General features: G+C 40.0%; 1 protein-coding gene across 1 annotated transcript in view; it reads right to left on the reverse strand.

Annotated features, from left to right (window-relative positions):
• The window catches only part of LOC124798709 (28S ribosomal protein S29, mitochondrial), a 96,656-nt gene extending 79,724 nt beyond the window's left edge, over window positions 1–16,932 (reverse strand). The window contains exon 1 of the mRNA XM_047262224.1: window positions 16,803–16,932. Within this exon, the coding sequence (XP_047118180.1) occupies window positions 16,803–16,824 (22 nt within the window). The 5' untranslated portion in view covers window positions 16,825–16,932. The remainder of the gene's footprint in view (window positions 1–16,802) is intronic.
• Between the last annotated feature and the right edge of the window lie 265 nt (window positions 16,933–17,197).

Below are 17,197 nucleotides of genomic sequence, written 5' to 3' on the forward strand. Positions count from 1 at the left end.
GGACTTTGAGCAAGGGCGTATAGTGGGCATGCGGGAGGCCGGGTGGACGTACCGCCGAATTGCTCAACACGTGGGGCGTGAGGTCTCCACAGTACATCGATGTTGTCGCCAGTGATCGGCAGAAGGTGCACGTGCCCGTCGACCTGGGACCGAACCGCAGCGACGCACGGATGCACGTCAAGACCGTAGGATCCTACGCAGTGCCGTAGGGGACCGCACCGCCACTTCCCAGCAAATTAGGGACACTGTTGCTCCTGGGGTATCGGCGAGGACCATTCGCAACCGTCTCCATGAAGCTGGGCTACGGTCCCGCACACCGGTTAGGCCCTCTTCCGCTCACGCCCCAACATCGTGCAGCCCGCCTCCAGTGGTGTCGCGACAGGCGTGAATGGAGGGACGAATGGAGACGTGTCGTCTTCAGCGATGAGAGTCGCTTCTGCCTTGGTGCCAATGATGGTCGTATGCGTGTTTGGCGCCGTGCAGGTGAGCGCCACAATCAGGACTGCATACGACCGAGGCACACAGGGCCAACACCCGGCATCATGGTGTGGGGAGCGATCTCCTACACTGGCCGTACACCACTGGTGATCGTCGAGGGGACACTCAATAGTGCATGGTACATCCAAACCGTCATCGAACCCATCGTTCTAGCATTCCTAGACCGGCAAGGAAACTTGCTGTTCCAACAGGACAATGCACGTCCGCATGTATCCCGTGCCACCCAACGTGCTCTAGAAGGTGTAAGTCAACTACCCTGGCCAGCAAGATCTCCGGATCTGTCCCCCATTGAGCATGTTTGGGACTGGATGAAGCGTCGTCTCACGCGGTCTGCACGTCCAGCACGAACGCTGGTCCAACTGAGGCGCCAGGTAGAAATGGCATGGCAAGCCGTTCCACAGGACTACATCCAGCATCTCTATGATCGTCTCCATGGGAGAATAGCAGCCTGCATTGCTGCGAAAGGTGGATATACACTGTACTAGTGCCGACATTGTGCATGCTCTGTTGCCTGTGTCTATGTGCCTGTGGTTCTGTCAGTGTGATCATGTGATGTATCTGACCCCAGGAATGTGTCAATAAAGTTTCCCCTTCCCGGGACAATGAATTCACGGTGTTCTTATTTCAATTTCCAGGAGTGTATATTGTTTCTGAAAAAGGCAAGCTTATTTTACACAAACAATAGAGGCAGAGTGAAATGTGGCAATGTGCAGTGCACGAATTACCACGCTTCAGATAAGCAATAAAACTAAAGTTTTAGTCATTTTAATTAAGTGAATGCTAATTAGAATGCAGCAGGATGGCAGCCAGTCAGACAGCCAGAGGGGAAGTAGCGTGTCGAAGGGTTACGATAGGAGCTGAGTAGGGCGCAGTACGCCAGCACAGTTACTTGCAAGAACATGAAGGCGGAAGGACACAGAAAAGCCAAGGATAGCTTAGAAATACAACACAGCTTCCACAGGCAGACACCCCTTGGGGATGGAGAAGGTGGACTGGTCCGACCAGAGGCTGCCGAAGGATAAAAAAGTAGTTGGTTTGAAAAAACTTTAAATTAGAGCAGAGGGCCGGAGTAAAATTTGCAGAGGAGTGTAAATCAAAAGTGTATTTGTACAGAAAGTAACAGGGAAAGTATAAGGTAAAATGTGTCTGTTTTAAGGGAAGAGATGGTGGCTGACATTACAAGCGGTTTAGTGGGGGAGGAGGAGCGCACAGCTCGCCATTGTTGAGGGACTAGCGGTTAGACCAGGGAGCAGTATGGATGGTCGGCATTTGCGCTCCCTGCAAAGCTTAGTTGCTTTACTTTTTGGCTGAATCTGCATACGACCGTGACAAAGTAACGTTCGCATAGGTGGTAAAGTTATCTTGACTGTGAATGAATGTTTATCTTAATATGTGACAATTACTGAGGTATAGCAGCAAATAGTTAACTGAGCAGTGCTTAGTGCATGCAACAACACGACAATCATTGAACATGGTAAGTCAGCTGCTGTGCTCACTCCTGCTGTTGCAATTCTGTTTTTATTTTCTGCCAATCATCATTATGACCAATTGTTTATGATCATGCTTATTTTTATGTGGTGTATCAAGTGTAAGTAAAGACTAAGTTCTGTGGCATACGGTAGTACAAGATCCTGGCCTTGTGCACTAAAAGACCCACATGGCAGCAGAGTGAATTATAATAATACGATCACAATTGGGGTTAGCTTGATTGAGACAATAACCAAATGCAATCAGTATCTGACAGTGGTCTTAAACCCACTTAGAGGGGCATATCCAACTGACCGCTATATGGCTGGGTCCTGACATTCAAACTATGAATTTGCAACTTGTTTGTAAAAAATTGTATCGAAGGATTTTGAGGCCAACATATCATTAGAATATAGTTGCTTTTATCAGAGCTGCATTGCATTATTTAGTAGCACTGGAATTCCTTTCCAAAACCTTAGTTCTACTTATTTACTAAGGCCAGAATCCACAGGGTGCTGAAAAATGTAAGAGGGGCTGAACTGCAGGTAAGATTACAGGTCAAGGATGTGCGGAGGCTGACTTCACTGCCACCATGCTGGTAAGTCACAAAGAGGACCTGCCACGCACCCCTGCAAATCTACCGCTTACCATATCAGACAGTCCATGGGGTCCAGTACGCTATAAGTTAAGGTTTGTCATTCCGCAGAGGGGATGTTACAGCTTGTGCAATGTGGGTTTAAATGTACAAGCCAAGCCACCTCAGCATCATCCATGGTTCATGTAAAGTGTAAAAGACCAGTATACCACCACAGTTCAGCAAACGTCTCATCCAGAGTTTGTGGGTATCGCTTCCCTGGTGCATGACAAGACAACACACTCCCAAAGACTCATCCTTGGAACCCATATGGCTAATAGTCTCTTGTTGAGAAGAAAACATTGAATTATGATAGTTTGGAAACAGCAATGTTTTGGATATATTTAGATGAAACCTTTGTGGTACAGCCTCAAGGCAATAACCAAGTACGGACTAAGCGGACTTTAAAATTTTCCGGTGAATTAAATATTCGATGAGGTTTCAGGATTGCAGTCATTGTCGTAAACTCCACTCTACAATATTTCGACTGGACACCTGCCCATTGTCTTCAGGTAAGCCATCAAAGACTAATGGCTCACTTGAAGATGATCGGCAGGTGTCCAGTCGAAATATCATCGAGTGAAGTTTACAGTGACCAGCAACAATCCCGAAATTTCTTCGAACAATCCACATCTACATGTACATGATTACTCTGCTATTCACAATAAAGTGCCTGGCAGAGGGTTCAATGAACCACCTTCAAGCCGTATCTCTACTGTTCCTCTCTCAAACGGCACGTGGGAAAAATGAGCACTTAAATTTTTCTGTGCAAGCCCTGATTTCTCTTATTTTATCGTGATGATTATTTCTCCCTGTGTAGGTGGGTGCCAACAGAATGTTTTCGCAATCGGAGGAGAAAACTGGTGTTTGAAATTTCATAAGAAGATCTCATCACAATGAAAAAGCCTTTGTTTTAATTATTGCCACTCTAATTCACTACCACGTCTGCGACACTATCTCCACTATTTCATGATATTACAAAATGAACTGCCCTTCTTTGAACTTTTTTGATGTCTTCCATCAGTCTTACATGATGTGGATCCCACATCACACAGCAATACTCCAGAACAGGGCAGACAAGCGTGGTGCAGGCAGTCGCTTTAGTAGACCTGCTGCACCTTCTAAGTGTTTTGCCAATGAATCGCGGTCTTTGGTTTGCCTCAGCCACAACATATCTATGTGACTGTTCCAATTTAGGTTATTTCTAATTGTAACCCCTAAGTATTTAGTTGAATTTACAGCCTTAAGATTTGTGTGACTTATCATGTAATTGACATTTAGGGGATTTCTTTTAGTACTCATGTGAATAACTTCACACTTTTCTTCATTCAGGGTCAATTGCCACTTTTCGCACCATCTTATCTAAATCATTTTGCAATTCGTTTTGGTCATCTGCTGACTTTACAAGATGGTAAATGACAGTATCATCTGTAAACAATCTAATAGAGCTACTCAGATTGTCTCCTATGTCATTAATATAGATCAGGAACAATAGAGTGTCTACAACAACTCCCTGGGGAATGCCGGATATTACTTCTGTTTTACTCGATGACTTTCCATCTATTACTACAAACTGTGACCTTTCTGACAGGAAATAACGAATCCAATCTCACAATTGAGGCGATATTCCATAGTCATGCAGTTTGGTTAGAAGACACTTGAGAGGAACAGTGTCTAAAAATATGGAATCAATTTGACATCCCCTGTCAATAGCACTCATCACTTCATGAGTGTAAACAGCTAGTTGTGTTTCACAAAAACGACGTTTTCTGAATCCGTGCTGACTATGTGTCAATAAATCGTTTCCTTCGAGGTACTTCATAATGTCCGAACACAGTATACATTCCAAAACTCTACTGCAAATTGACATTAGTGATACGGGCCTGTAATTCAGCAAATTACTCCAGTTTCCCTTTTTGGGTATTGGTGTGACTCGAGCAATTTGCCAGTCTTTAGGTACAGATCTTTCTGTGAGCGAGCAGTTGTATAGAATTGCTAAATATGGAGCTATTTTATCAGCATACTCTGAATGGAACCTTACTGGCATACAATCTGGAGCAGAGGTCTTGCCTGTATTAAGTGATTTAAGCTGCTTTGCTACACCAAGGATACCTCCTTCTACATTATGTGATCAAAAGTATCCGGACACCTGGCTGAACAAAAGTTCGTTGTGCCCTCCATCAGTAATGTTGGAATTCTATATGGTGTTGGCCCACCCTTAGCTTTGATGACAGCTTCCACTCTCGCAAGCACACGTTCAGTCATGCGCCAGAAGGTTTCTTGGGGAATGGCAGCCCACTCTTCACGGGGTGCTGCACTGAGGAGAGGTATCGACATTGTTCGGTGAGGACTGGCGTGAAGTTGGCGTTCGAAAATATCCAAAAGGCGTTTTATAGGATTCAGGTCAGGACTCTGTGCAGGTCAGTCCATTACAGGAATGTTATTGTCGTGTAATCGCTTCGCCACAGGTCATGCATTATGAACAGGTGCTCGACCGTGTTGAAAGATGCAATCGTCATCCCCAAATTGCTCTTCAACAGTGAGAAGCAAGAAGGTGCTTAAAACATCAATGTAGGCCTGTGCTGTGACAATGCCACACAAAACGACAACCGGTGCAAGCCCCGTCCATGAAAAACACGACCACACCATAACACCACCACCTCCGAATTTTACTGTTGGCACTACACACACTGGCAGAGGACGTTCACCGGGCATTCGCCATACCTACACCCTGTCACCAGATAGCCACATTGTGTACCATGATTCGTCAGTCCACACAACGTTTTTCTACTGTTCAATGGTCCAATGTTTCTGCTGCTTACACCAAGCGAGGCGTTGTTCAGCATTCCCGGGTGTGGTTTGTGGCTTATGAGAAGCCGCTCGTTCATGAAATCCAAATTTTCTCACCTCCTGCTGTAACGTAGCAAGTTATTACAAGATGAAAATCATTCCAGTAAGGCACGCAGCCGTTTGGTATGGTGGCTGCTGGATGGCTACGATTTTTTTCGCTTTACTCACAGCGCAGCTGTCGCTGCCTGCCGCGAGAACTGCATAGAGTAACATCCAGTCAGTATGAAAATTCATACCCTTTACAAATCTAAATAATCCATATTAGTTATTATTTGATTTAGTTCAAATTTGGTACACAGCCTTTTGTTATTAATGGAATGATGTTGTCAAAATTTTTATTTATTATAGTTTCAGAGATAATGAAAATTATCCAAAAGTCCTAAAACCATGGCTTATGTTTTAAAACCCAGTTAGGAACAATAACAAATTGACTTTCATTGTCATTGGAAGCCATATCAGTGTATAAAATCAATTAATTAGAATTTTCTTTTCAAAATTCTAGTTACTTTATATTACATAATACAAAAATCACCCAAAATTATTATTTGCTTATAATTTTGCTGTGTGAGTGCATGAGAATGATTGAGAGAGTGTATTTGTGACATACGCTGAAACTTAATACGTCATTTTATGTAAGAACTTGTACAAACGAACCATGGGAAAGTTATGCTGCAACCACAATTCAGATGACGTATGTCGGTGTGAGTTTGCTTTTGATAAAAAAAAAAAAAAAAGCAGCCAGAATGAAAGTTAGAGGTGGAATAAATTTATTTATCAATTTCGAGAATACTTTCAACTTCACTTATTTTGATTAAACAATATACTAGAAATTGAAGTTTTAATGACATGAATTACTATCACATTAGTGATTGGATAAGACAAGTTTTGCCGCAATAATGATCGGGAAGGAACATTTTGATTAGTTGTTTAGATAAATAGCCAATCAGATTTAAGCTGTTCCTGCACAAATATAGTGAGGTGGGCAGAGAGTAGAGGAGCTCGAGACAGTCACTTGCTAACCGACCTACGGATAACACCGTGTTAGATATCTCCATAAAAATAGTCTGTAAGATGAAGAACTAGTGAGTTCATTTCGGTTAGAAAGTGTCATGACTGAAGCAACTGGAATTACGAACATCTTCATGGAAGTTTGGTGTTTCTAAATTAAATAGCTGGAGATTTATGAGTGTGTGAACTTTCTGGTGACAGTAACAATTCTGCATGGCATATTTCAAGCTCTGTGCGGAATACTTTGGCGAACACTTCTTACTAAGAAGACCACTGAAACGACCGAATGTTTAGCTCACGAAGAGTGGTGGGTCTGTGACTGTTAGATCGGGAAAATTAGTCGGGTCAGACTTACAAAAATTCTGGCTGCTTTCCGAGTGAAAATGTGTTGTACAGAGAGTGAATTTTGAAGGATAAAGTTTACCATATTAAATACAGACTTGATAGCCATTTCATGTGTTTCTGTATGAATAAAAAGCAGATTTTAAATGCTTTCTGTAAGTAGACTGCATCCTCCAAATGCCCGATTTTTTAAATATGAACTTTCAGGAACTGACTTTCAACTCGAGTTACGCGGTTGGTATTAGGTAGTGGTTTCATCAACACTGCTTTACACTGCCTAGCATGTATCTGCTACTACTGAGTGAAGGGACGTCAGAAGGAAGGATAATTCAGAGAGAGAATGAAGACAACCGACCCCGCCCCACCGCCTAACTGTCATAGTACTTGCACTGGATTCTGATCCAGTTTGGAATTCCTGTGTGATGGTCTGGAAAGATATTTGCCTATTACACATTACGACCCTCTTCAACTGTAGGCGGTCTCTGTTAGTCAAAGATCGGCGGTCTCTGTCAGTCATATCAGAGATGAGGTCGGCCTGTACGCTTTTGTGCTGTACATGTTCCTTCACATTTCCACTTCACTATCACATTGGAAACAGTGGACCTATGAATGTTTGGAAGAATGGAAAGCTCATGTACAGACATATGACACAAATGACACTCAATCACATGACACGTTCAAAGTTCATGAGTTCCATGAAGCACCCTATTTTGCTCTCTCACGATGACCCCTGATTGGTTGGTTGGTTTGTGGGATTAAAGGGACCAGACTGCTACAGTCATCGGTCCCTTGTTCCAAAACTTAAAAACACCCACACAGAATAAAAACAAACAGTGGAAAAGACGACGGACGACACAAGACAAGAAAGACGCAGACACAGATCAGACAAAACGAATTAAAATCACACAGAGTGTGACAGTGGTTGGCCGACCATAGAGATAAAAAAGGAAAAGCCAACCACCGAGAACACATTAAAAACTCAGTTTAAAATCGTAGGCCAAAGGCCAGAATCAACACAAAAAAACATAAACACTCAGATTAAATGATAAAAACCCCCCTGCCTGTATAAAACGCATAACTAAGTCCACCATGGAAGAGTCATCTGTTAAAAGGGCAGGGCGCATCAGGCAGCGCAAACGTTTGCCTGAGCACACTTAAAAGTGTACAGTCCAACAAAACGTGGACCACCGTCAAAGCCGACCTGCATCGAAATAGAGGCGGGTCCTCATGCCACAGTATAAAGCTGTGTGTCCAGCAGGTGTGGCCAATGCAGAGCCGGCAAAGGACCACTGAGTCCCTGCGTGTGGCTTGCAGGGATGACCGCCACACAGTCGTCGTCTCCTTTATAGGATGGAGTTTGGTTGGCGTGGTCAGGTTGCGCCATTCAGTGTGCCAAAGCTCGAAAATTTTGCGGCGGAAGATCGCTCGCAAATCAGGCGCCGGGAGGCCAATGTTCAGAGATGGTTTACTGGTGGCTTCTTTCGCCAGCCGGTCAACATTTTATTTGCCGGATATCCCAACATGGCCTGGGGTCCACACAAAGACCACAGAGCGGCCGCAATGGGCAAGAGCATGCAGGGACTCCTGGATAGCCATCACCAGACGAGGACGAGGGAAACACTGGTCGATAGCTCGTAAACCGCTCAGGGAGTCGCTACAGATAACATAGGACTCACCTGAGCAGGAGCGGATATACTCTAGGGCACGAAAGATGGCAACCAGCTCAGCAGTGAAAACGCTGCAGCCAGCCGGCAATGAACGTTGACCACTGAGGTCACTGATATGGAGTACCTGGCAGCAGGTGCCAACACAATGCACCTAATATGAAAAACATATGTTTTTGTGGGTGTCCGGATACTTTTGATCACATAGTGTATGTTTCTCATCTTGGCAGTTGTTCTTGACTGGAATTCAGGAATATTTACTTCATATTCTTTGGTGAAGGAGTTTCGGAAAACTGTGTTTAATAACTCTGCTTTAGTGGCACTGTCATCAGTGACTTCACCGTTGTTATCATGTAGTGACGGTATTGGTTGCGACTTGCCACTGGTGTGCTTTATGTATGACCAGAATCTCCTTGGGTTTTCAGATTCTGAGACAGTGTGTCGTTGTGAGAATTATTAAAAGCATCTCACATTGAAGTACGCACTATATTTTGAACTTCTGCAAAACTTTGACAATCTTGGGGATTCTGCGTTCTTTTAAATTTGGCATGATTTTTTCATCGTTTCTGCAACAGCGATCTGATCCATTTTGTGTACGGTGAGGATCAGCACCGTCACTTATTAATTTATGTGGTATATATCTCTCAATTGCGGTCGATAGTATCTCTTTGAAATCGTTCCAAATCTTTTCTACGCTTACGTGATCAGATCAGAAGAAGTTGAGACTATCTCTTAAAAAGGCATTAAGAGCATTTTTATCAGCTTTTTTAAATAGATGTACTTTGCATTTCTTTTTGATTGTTGTAGGTGTTACGGTATTCAGCCTAGCAGCAACTGCCTTGTGGTCACTAATCCCTGTATTCATCATGATACTCCCTATTTGTCCAGGATTATTTGTTGCCAAAAGGTCAAGTCTGCTTTCACTACCATTTAAGCTTCGAGTGGGCTCGTGAACTAATTGCTCAAACTAAGTTTCTGAGAAAGCATTCAGTACAATTTCGGATGATATTTTATGCCTGCCGCTGGCTTTAGACATATAATTTTTCCAGCACATCGAGGGTAGACTGAAGTCACCGCCAACTATAAATGTATGAGTGGGGTACTTATTTGAAATGAGACTCAAATTTTCTTTGAACTGTTCAGCAACTATATCTTCTGAGTCAGGGGGGTCGGTAAAATGAAGCAATTAATAGTTTAGTCCGATTGACAAGTATAATCTCTACCCATACTATTTCGCAGGAACTTGGATTATCCAAGTTCCATCCACGAAAACGTTCAGTTTAATGCAGAAATTAAAAAAAAAGAGGGCTACCCCGTATACTACGATCATGGCACATTGGGACCTACAACACACAGGTATGTTAGCACAAGTAGACAGTTCTTTCAACCATAGCACACAAGGCATACAGTTTGGCTTTTTATGTTTCAAAGCTATTTTTTAGGTATGTCATTTGAATTTGTGAGCCGAGGGTGTCAGGTTGTTACCGGAAGATTTTGCATATTTTGGCTGATGGATTCGTGTTTGTGTTTGGAATTATTGGTTCAATGTAGTTCTTATGGTCAGAGATTTAATATTATTTTTCTTTTCTTTTTTTTATGTCATGGCTATGACAGAAACTCTTCAGTAGGTCATTGTTGCATTTGGCAAACATATGTTGTCTATGGTCATGTTCCTATATTTATTGGAGCTGATTGCAGATGATGTCTCTGGTTGTTAAGTATTTTTTGTGGTTTTATTTATTTTTTATAGTAATATACATGGTACGTGAGTTTATTTTTATAGGCATAATCCATATCACTTCAGGCGTGGGGGTAACCTTCATAGTCTCAGATGTTATTGAATTTAGCATAGGTTGAAGTTCAGGAGTAAGAAAGAAACAGGTATTTTTTTGTTTTCTCCAAAAAAATTTCCTGCCTCGAGATACAGGCCTCCAGAGATGACACCCCAAACATCATTTTGAAGACATGCGAATTCCGGAAAACTTTTTTAAATGCTGTATCTCTGTAACTGTTCTAGATATTTTGTTACAGTTTTTTTTATTTGAAAGATAATTGCTTTATGGTTACAATGGTATCCTCCACTTGGACATATCTGTCAAAGTTCTTTTACTGTCGCCTTTTGAATTTTTTTATAATTTTACAGAATTTTTTTTTCTTTTTTTTTTAAAAAAAGGACAATCCAGAAAAGTTAAGATTTTTTCCTGTTGATTAGTACCATGTAGTACGATATCTCTGTAAAGGAGAGCTTCCACTTTTAAGTTGGCCAGGTTTTATTTTAAAAAACCATTTTTTTAACTTTCAAGGGTAATGTATGTCTTCACTGAAGTTGTTTCTTGTTAATTTCTTTGTTACAATTTTTATTTCTATTGTCTTTGTTGCTGTTCTTTCTTATAACTTTCTTTGTTAAAGATATTTCAGGCAGTTTGTTGTAGTTTCTTATCAGTTTCTTTGTTGCGGTTGTTCACTGCTAGTTTTTGTATTGTAGTTGTTCAGTGCTAATTGTTTACTGAAGAGACTTCTAAGAAATCTGAGACCATCCAGTGAGCTCTGTGTTTTCATGAGGAATTTGCCAGTTGACACAGCTGCAGTGTGTTTTGTGAAAAGGACTGTCTGAAATGTCTTCTGACTGGGGTCATAGGAGAGTGAAGTGCGCTGACTATTTGCATATCCATAAAAGAGTGATATATAAGACAGACAAAAAAAAACGTATTTTTGACTTGTGTTTGTAATTTTTTTCCATAACTTCCAACTGAATCTCAAAGTTGAAATTCATACTTAAGTTTGATATCATAAAAGTCTATTAACTACGACATTTTCAATTTTTTATCTGGTCCCCCAACAAAGACATTGCAGGCTATAAAATGGAAAAATTTTAAAAAATCCATTTATAAAATGGTGTATTTTTTTAAGTGTAAGCTGCTCACCATTGATACTCTATAAACAGTAACTATACTATACAGTGTAATAGCAGAAAAAATATTAAAGCTGAGAAATTAATCTTTCTTTGGAAAACTACTATTAAAAAATTGAGTTTTTTAAATTTGTGGCTGATAACTTTGAACTATTAAAAATATATTGAAGACTATATTCAGCTAAGTGATAATGATGTTAATCTGTAGCCCAGTGTGTGTTGAACTAAACGCATTTTATCTGAAAAACTTAGGACAATCCACTACTGAATAATTGTAAAAAATGTAGGTGCTTGCAAATACGAAAAAACGCATGCGGCCTTGAACAAATATGGCCGCCAATTCAAAATATTAAACACTAAATTTTTAAAAAAAATATTTTTGTGACTACAAAACTTTGGGGAATTCACCCAGCAAATAAAAATTTTTTCTGAGATGGTCAAGCAACCAGTGCTGGTCCACTTGGTATGGATTGACCCACATCTGAAGAAATTGCAACACCACATTGCAGAAGTGAAAAGGTGTGTACAGGCCGAAGAATTATGATTAGTGCTTCACTGTTATTTTGCTGAGAACTGGTCTGTAATTCTCCCACAAGAAGCACAAGGGTATCATTGGAGTAATGACCAGGTTTAAACTTTTACAGGAGTGACATATTTTCAAAACAAGACCGCAAGTGCTGCAGTTATAAGTGATGACATAGGACATTACTCAGCACATGCTTTGCCAACAATGCACAAAATTCTTCAACTGCAAACAGGGGCAGATAAGATCATCATTATTTCTGATGGTGCTCCTAGTCATTTTAAAAGCTGTTACCAGCTGTTTGAATTGAGTAAGTCACCTGTGCCAACTGACTGGGTATACAAGGGCCTTGTGATGGTGTAGTAGGCCTTCTGAAGCACCATGCTACAAAATATAATCTTTCAAGACCAAATACAGCTATGATTCAGAATGCTGAGGAATTTACGAGAGTCGTGAAAACTTACACATCCGCAGCCCTCATTCGTTTGTCCAAAGAGGAAATCGAAAAATTCTGTGGACAGAAAAAAGAAGAATGCTCCAAACATACTATTCCTGAGAACAGAATTGTGAAGACACATTTTTGGACTCAAAACTGCACTTTAAAGAGGAAGAAAGAAGAAATTTCGGTTGTTCGACCAACACCTTAGAAACAGCAGGATAATATTCAGATTCACAACCTGAGAAGTGGGGGGTGTTTGTGATGTGTGTGTGTATGACTGCAACTGGTGGACTGCACAGATTATAGACACCAGTTAAGAATTAAACAAAATTGTAGTGGACTTCATGCAAATACATGGACCAGCTGCTGGACATAGGTTTCCAGCTGAAGGACAGCAACAACGTCATCAGCGCTCTCTTCCTGTTCACAATCTTTTGAAGATTGAAAGTGCTCCAGTTCCTATTGGTTCAACAGCAAGACATCACTCTATATCAAATGAAGATACTGAAGCAGTGGAAGACATTTTGAGTTCATTGACTGTCTAATTTCAATAAAAACACAAAGTGCACAGAAGTTGTATAAACTGAAACCTTTAAGTCTTAGGACCTTTCACATACATTTTGAAACCATTTAAAATGCTTGAAAAATGAGACTCTTACTCATCTTTCAAAACTAAAATTATGTTAAATAAGGCTAGATTTTGATTTTTATGAGCCTGTCATGTGATAATGTTGTGGTAATAAAACAGGTTTTACATCTGGCAAAAATTTCAGTTGTTTATAAAACCTGTTCAACTTGAAAGTGGAAGCTCTCCTTTTCAGAGAATGTAGAACTATATGGTACTAATCAGCAGGAAATTAAAAAAAGTATTAGCAGGTTCAGAATGCTATATAGTAAAAGAACTGTAACAGATGAGGATTTCTTTGTAAATCATAAAGCAATTGTCTTTCAAATAAAACAAAAATATCTAGAACTGTTCCAGAGTTACAGCATTTTAATTTTTTTTTCCAAAATTCGCGTCTTCGCACAGTGTCATCTTTGGAGGACTGTATCTCGGAGCAGAATTTTTTTTTAAGAAAACATAAAAATACATGTTCCTTAATTAGTCCTTCATTTTAACACATGTTAAATTCAATAACATCTGAGACTATGAAGGTAACACTTTTTCCTAGCCTGCCTGAATTGATATGGACTAAGCTTATAGTTGTTTGTGTATATTGCATTTTTCGTGATGATTCAAATTTTCTTGAATTTCGCATTTTCCCTTGTTAGTGTCTGATAATAGTGTTGGATTGTGGTTGATAGGTATCACAGATATTGGTTTACAGTCACTGGTTAGGTTGTGTTTTTTTTTGTATTAGTTTTGTGAGTGAGATTTGGTTTGTTGTATTGTGGACTTCATTTCAAATAGACAGGGTAAGTGAAGGTTTGGAAGTGATTTGACAATTTTACTGTGTTGGTTTCTGCTACTGTGGGTTTCATTTTAGCTATCATATAGGTCAAGTGAAATATGGGGGCTTCGTTTGAGCTATATAGATCAAGTGAAATTTGTGATAACGGGCTTTTGAGTTTTGTGTGGGTTACTGTTACTGTGGTTTTCATTCAAGCTATATACATCAAGTGAAATTTATGATTCCAATGCTTTTCTTTTTAACATTTTTGGATGGTGTTCAATGATGAGAATTTCATGTGTTTGATACTTGGGTTAATATTATTTTTAGAGTGGTGGTGTTATTATTACTGTTGTAAATGTAGTCTGACCCCACCCAAAACATCCTATGCCCCACAACTGTGTTGTTAGTTTCGTTCTATTGTTAAAGTTAAATATTTCAAGTAAGTGTCTTTTAATTGTGCCCGTTTGCAACCTGACTTGTCTCCTTTACGATAAGCAGCAATCTGTCTTTTCCTACACTGTAAATATTTCATGTGTTATTTATGTTTTTTCATGGGTGCAATGTGCAAATTTATGATTTTCATATTATATATGCTTGAAATAGGGACGTCCACCATCTGATGACACCACAGGTCAAAGCAGACAGGGAGAATTGCAACTTTCAGTTCGTCCTTTTTTGCCACACATTGGAAGTATTTCCTCACATATGTTGGATCATTAGAGACCAGCATACTAAAGGGCCTTTCACCCTTCAGTGAAGTTGGTAGCTCCACCTATTCCAAGGACTTTGTGTGACCCAAGGTAGGTATTTACTAGAGCCCTGGGAGTGCAGAGTTTCACAGGACCAGTTTGTTTGTGTAGAATGTTCACGAAGTTGACAGCATCAATACCTCTAGTTCCATGGTTTATGATACTAGCATCCACTTTATCTTATTGTGACAGTTGTTAAAATTACATCTGCAATTTGCATGTTGCCAGATCTGATGAATAGGAGTGGTGGATAAAGCCACAGTAAATTTCCTATGAATAACTATGAAAGACATTGCAACAGTGATACTTTTATCAACGATTCTAAATCACAGTTTTTATGTCCAACTGAGAAGTCCTTCCTCAACTGGTTAAGGACACTACTTCATATCGCTGCTGCCCAATTACCATTTATAAATGATTAGCATATGTGGAAACAAGTGTTGTGTAGTGTCCCACAGATTTAAATGGCAGTCACAAGTGCAGAAGTGTCAACTTGTTGGATCACACATAAGTTGGCCACAAGCTCCACATGCCTAATCATCAGTGAAGGAATTAAGATTGTTATGACTTCATGCTCAAAGTAATACACACCATTAACTGTGTGATGAAAATAAAAAATAACTGCAATAACTCTCTGACAATTAGCCTGCCTGCTTACAGAGCTAAATATTCAATTATGTCTCAAGCTGATGAAAGGTCATCACAATAATCCTTTATGTGAGACCTTGCAATGATCTAGAGATTTAAATTACTATGAGGCACCTAGTAGGGATGACCATACTGGAAGATCGATGAAAACAGTCTAACTCCCAGTAACATATCTCCCCAAAACATTAAGCACGGGCTGTAAACAACACAGAGGAAGGACGGGATAAAGAACAGGATCAATCATCATTTGCTATCAACACTAGAAAACTGAAAGTTAACTGGAGGTAGCCTACAAAGAAGCCAATCATTCACAGGTCAAAGCGATGTAACAGTGAAAGATTTGTAAGTTTATACCCGTGAAGGATCTGTGTTACAGCAAGGAGGACGCAAAGCTACAGTTCTCAAACTAACACCACCCTTTCGGACAAGCCACAGCCAATAATCCGTAGTTCTGGGTTTCTAGCAACATGATATTGAGCTTGATGCTGCACATTCTTGAACACTACGGGATGTCAAACATTAATCTAAACTGCTGTTATTAGTAGTTTCTACATTTGTGCAATACAATATCTGAGAGAAGACAGTAGGTTCTGTCTCACCACTTGCCAAAATAGAAAAAAAAATGGATCACAGGAAGATGGTAGAAGTTCACACACAATGAATCGTTGTGGCTCATTTCAAAGCACTGGTTCTGACAATCCAATGACAGGTACAGATCATCACATTGTCAACATTTACCTAGTTGGAGACAGGAGATGAAGTGAAGGTATAAATGTCTCATGCATATTGTGGACACAATGTGCAATGAAATTTTGAGAATTGCTAATATATGTTGTTTCTTTAGGCATATATCTATCCAAAACATTCTACAATTTATTAACTCCTTTCCAACACAGAAAACATCCAGTATCATTTACACATACAAGGTCAAATTGTGAGCACGTAAACATATGTCCCACACTCAAACAAATTTGTACATAAGGTTTCAACGCCAGCAAAAGCAAGCACTGTGAGCTTCACGTCAAGAACAATCCAACAAGTGGTGTTATTATGAATATCAGTAAATCTAATCTGGACTAACCGAGTCCTAAAGTTCGAGAAAACATAACAAATCTAGCCTACTTGGAGAAGCTGGAAGGGATCCCAAATAAATACTCTCATGCAAACGAGGCATGTATATTTATTTCAACTCTAATCCGCCTCCTAAGATTTTACAGGTCATTCGTAACTGTGCTGCATGATTAGACTGAAAATTTCCGCTTCATTTGTTACTTCATCATAAACATATTTTCAATTTTACTAATAAATCTAAAACAGGAAATGGACAGCACAGTAAATTGTCAAACAAGATTGTAATCTCAATGACGCACACAGGAAAATTGTGCACATTGGTCCACCACTTTATCTTAGCTCCATATTTCCAGTACGACAGCATTAAACACCCACGGCATACATAGACGCATGGTAAGGCTGAAGAGCTGTATTTCGAATTACAGCTGAATATTAATTTTAGTGAGTAAACAAAATGACGCATACGACCTTCAGAGATGCATACCAATTGGCATTTACAACGAAAAACTGATAAAGCACTGCATTTTATTTTTTAAGGGTATAATATTATAACCAACAGCATTAATGCAAAACATACACACACATGTTCCGTGCTTCCACTTACATGTTCTCAACACCATTTTCATTTACAATCACATAAATAAGCACCAAAATTATGTTCAACCAACACAAACATAAACCTCCCCAAATTTCTGTAAAAATTAAACAGCCCTCGTTGTTTACAGCATGAAAGCAAACACATTAACTATGAAAGATGCACCAATCATAATTACTGCTGCAGGTCGATTAGCATCGATACATGGAAAGGATCCGAACATAAAAACATTCCATAGTGCATTGCAAGTGATGGCATTCACACAATCAATCATAGGCACCTAAAGGGATGGAACTGAACGAAAGAGAAAAGTCTGCGTCAAAAAATCAGCATGGATTCAGAAATCATCGCTATGGGAAATCCAATTTGCCATTTTCTAGCACGTTATCCCGCGAACCATGAAT

Source organism: Schistocerca piceifrons, chromosome 5 (assembly GCF_021461385.2).
Source record: "Schistocerca piceifrons isolate TAMUIC-IGC-003096 chromosome 5, iqSchPice1.1, whole genome shotgun sequence".
In the NCBI taxonomy this organism is placed as follows: domain Eukaryota; kingdom Metazoa; phylum Arthropoda; class Insecta; order Orthoptera; family Acrididae; genus Schistocerca; species Schistocerca piceifrons.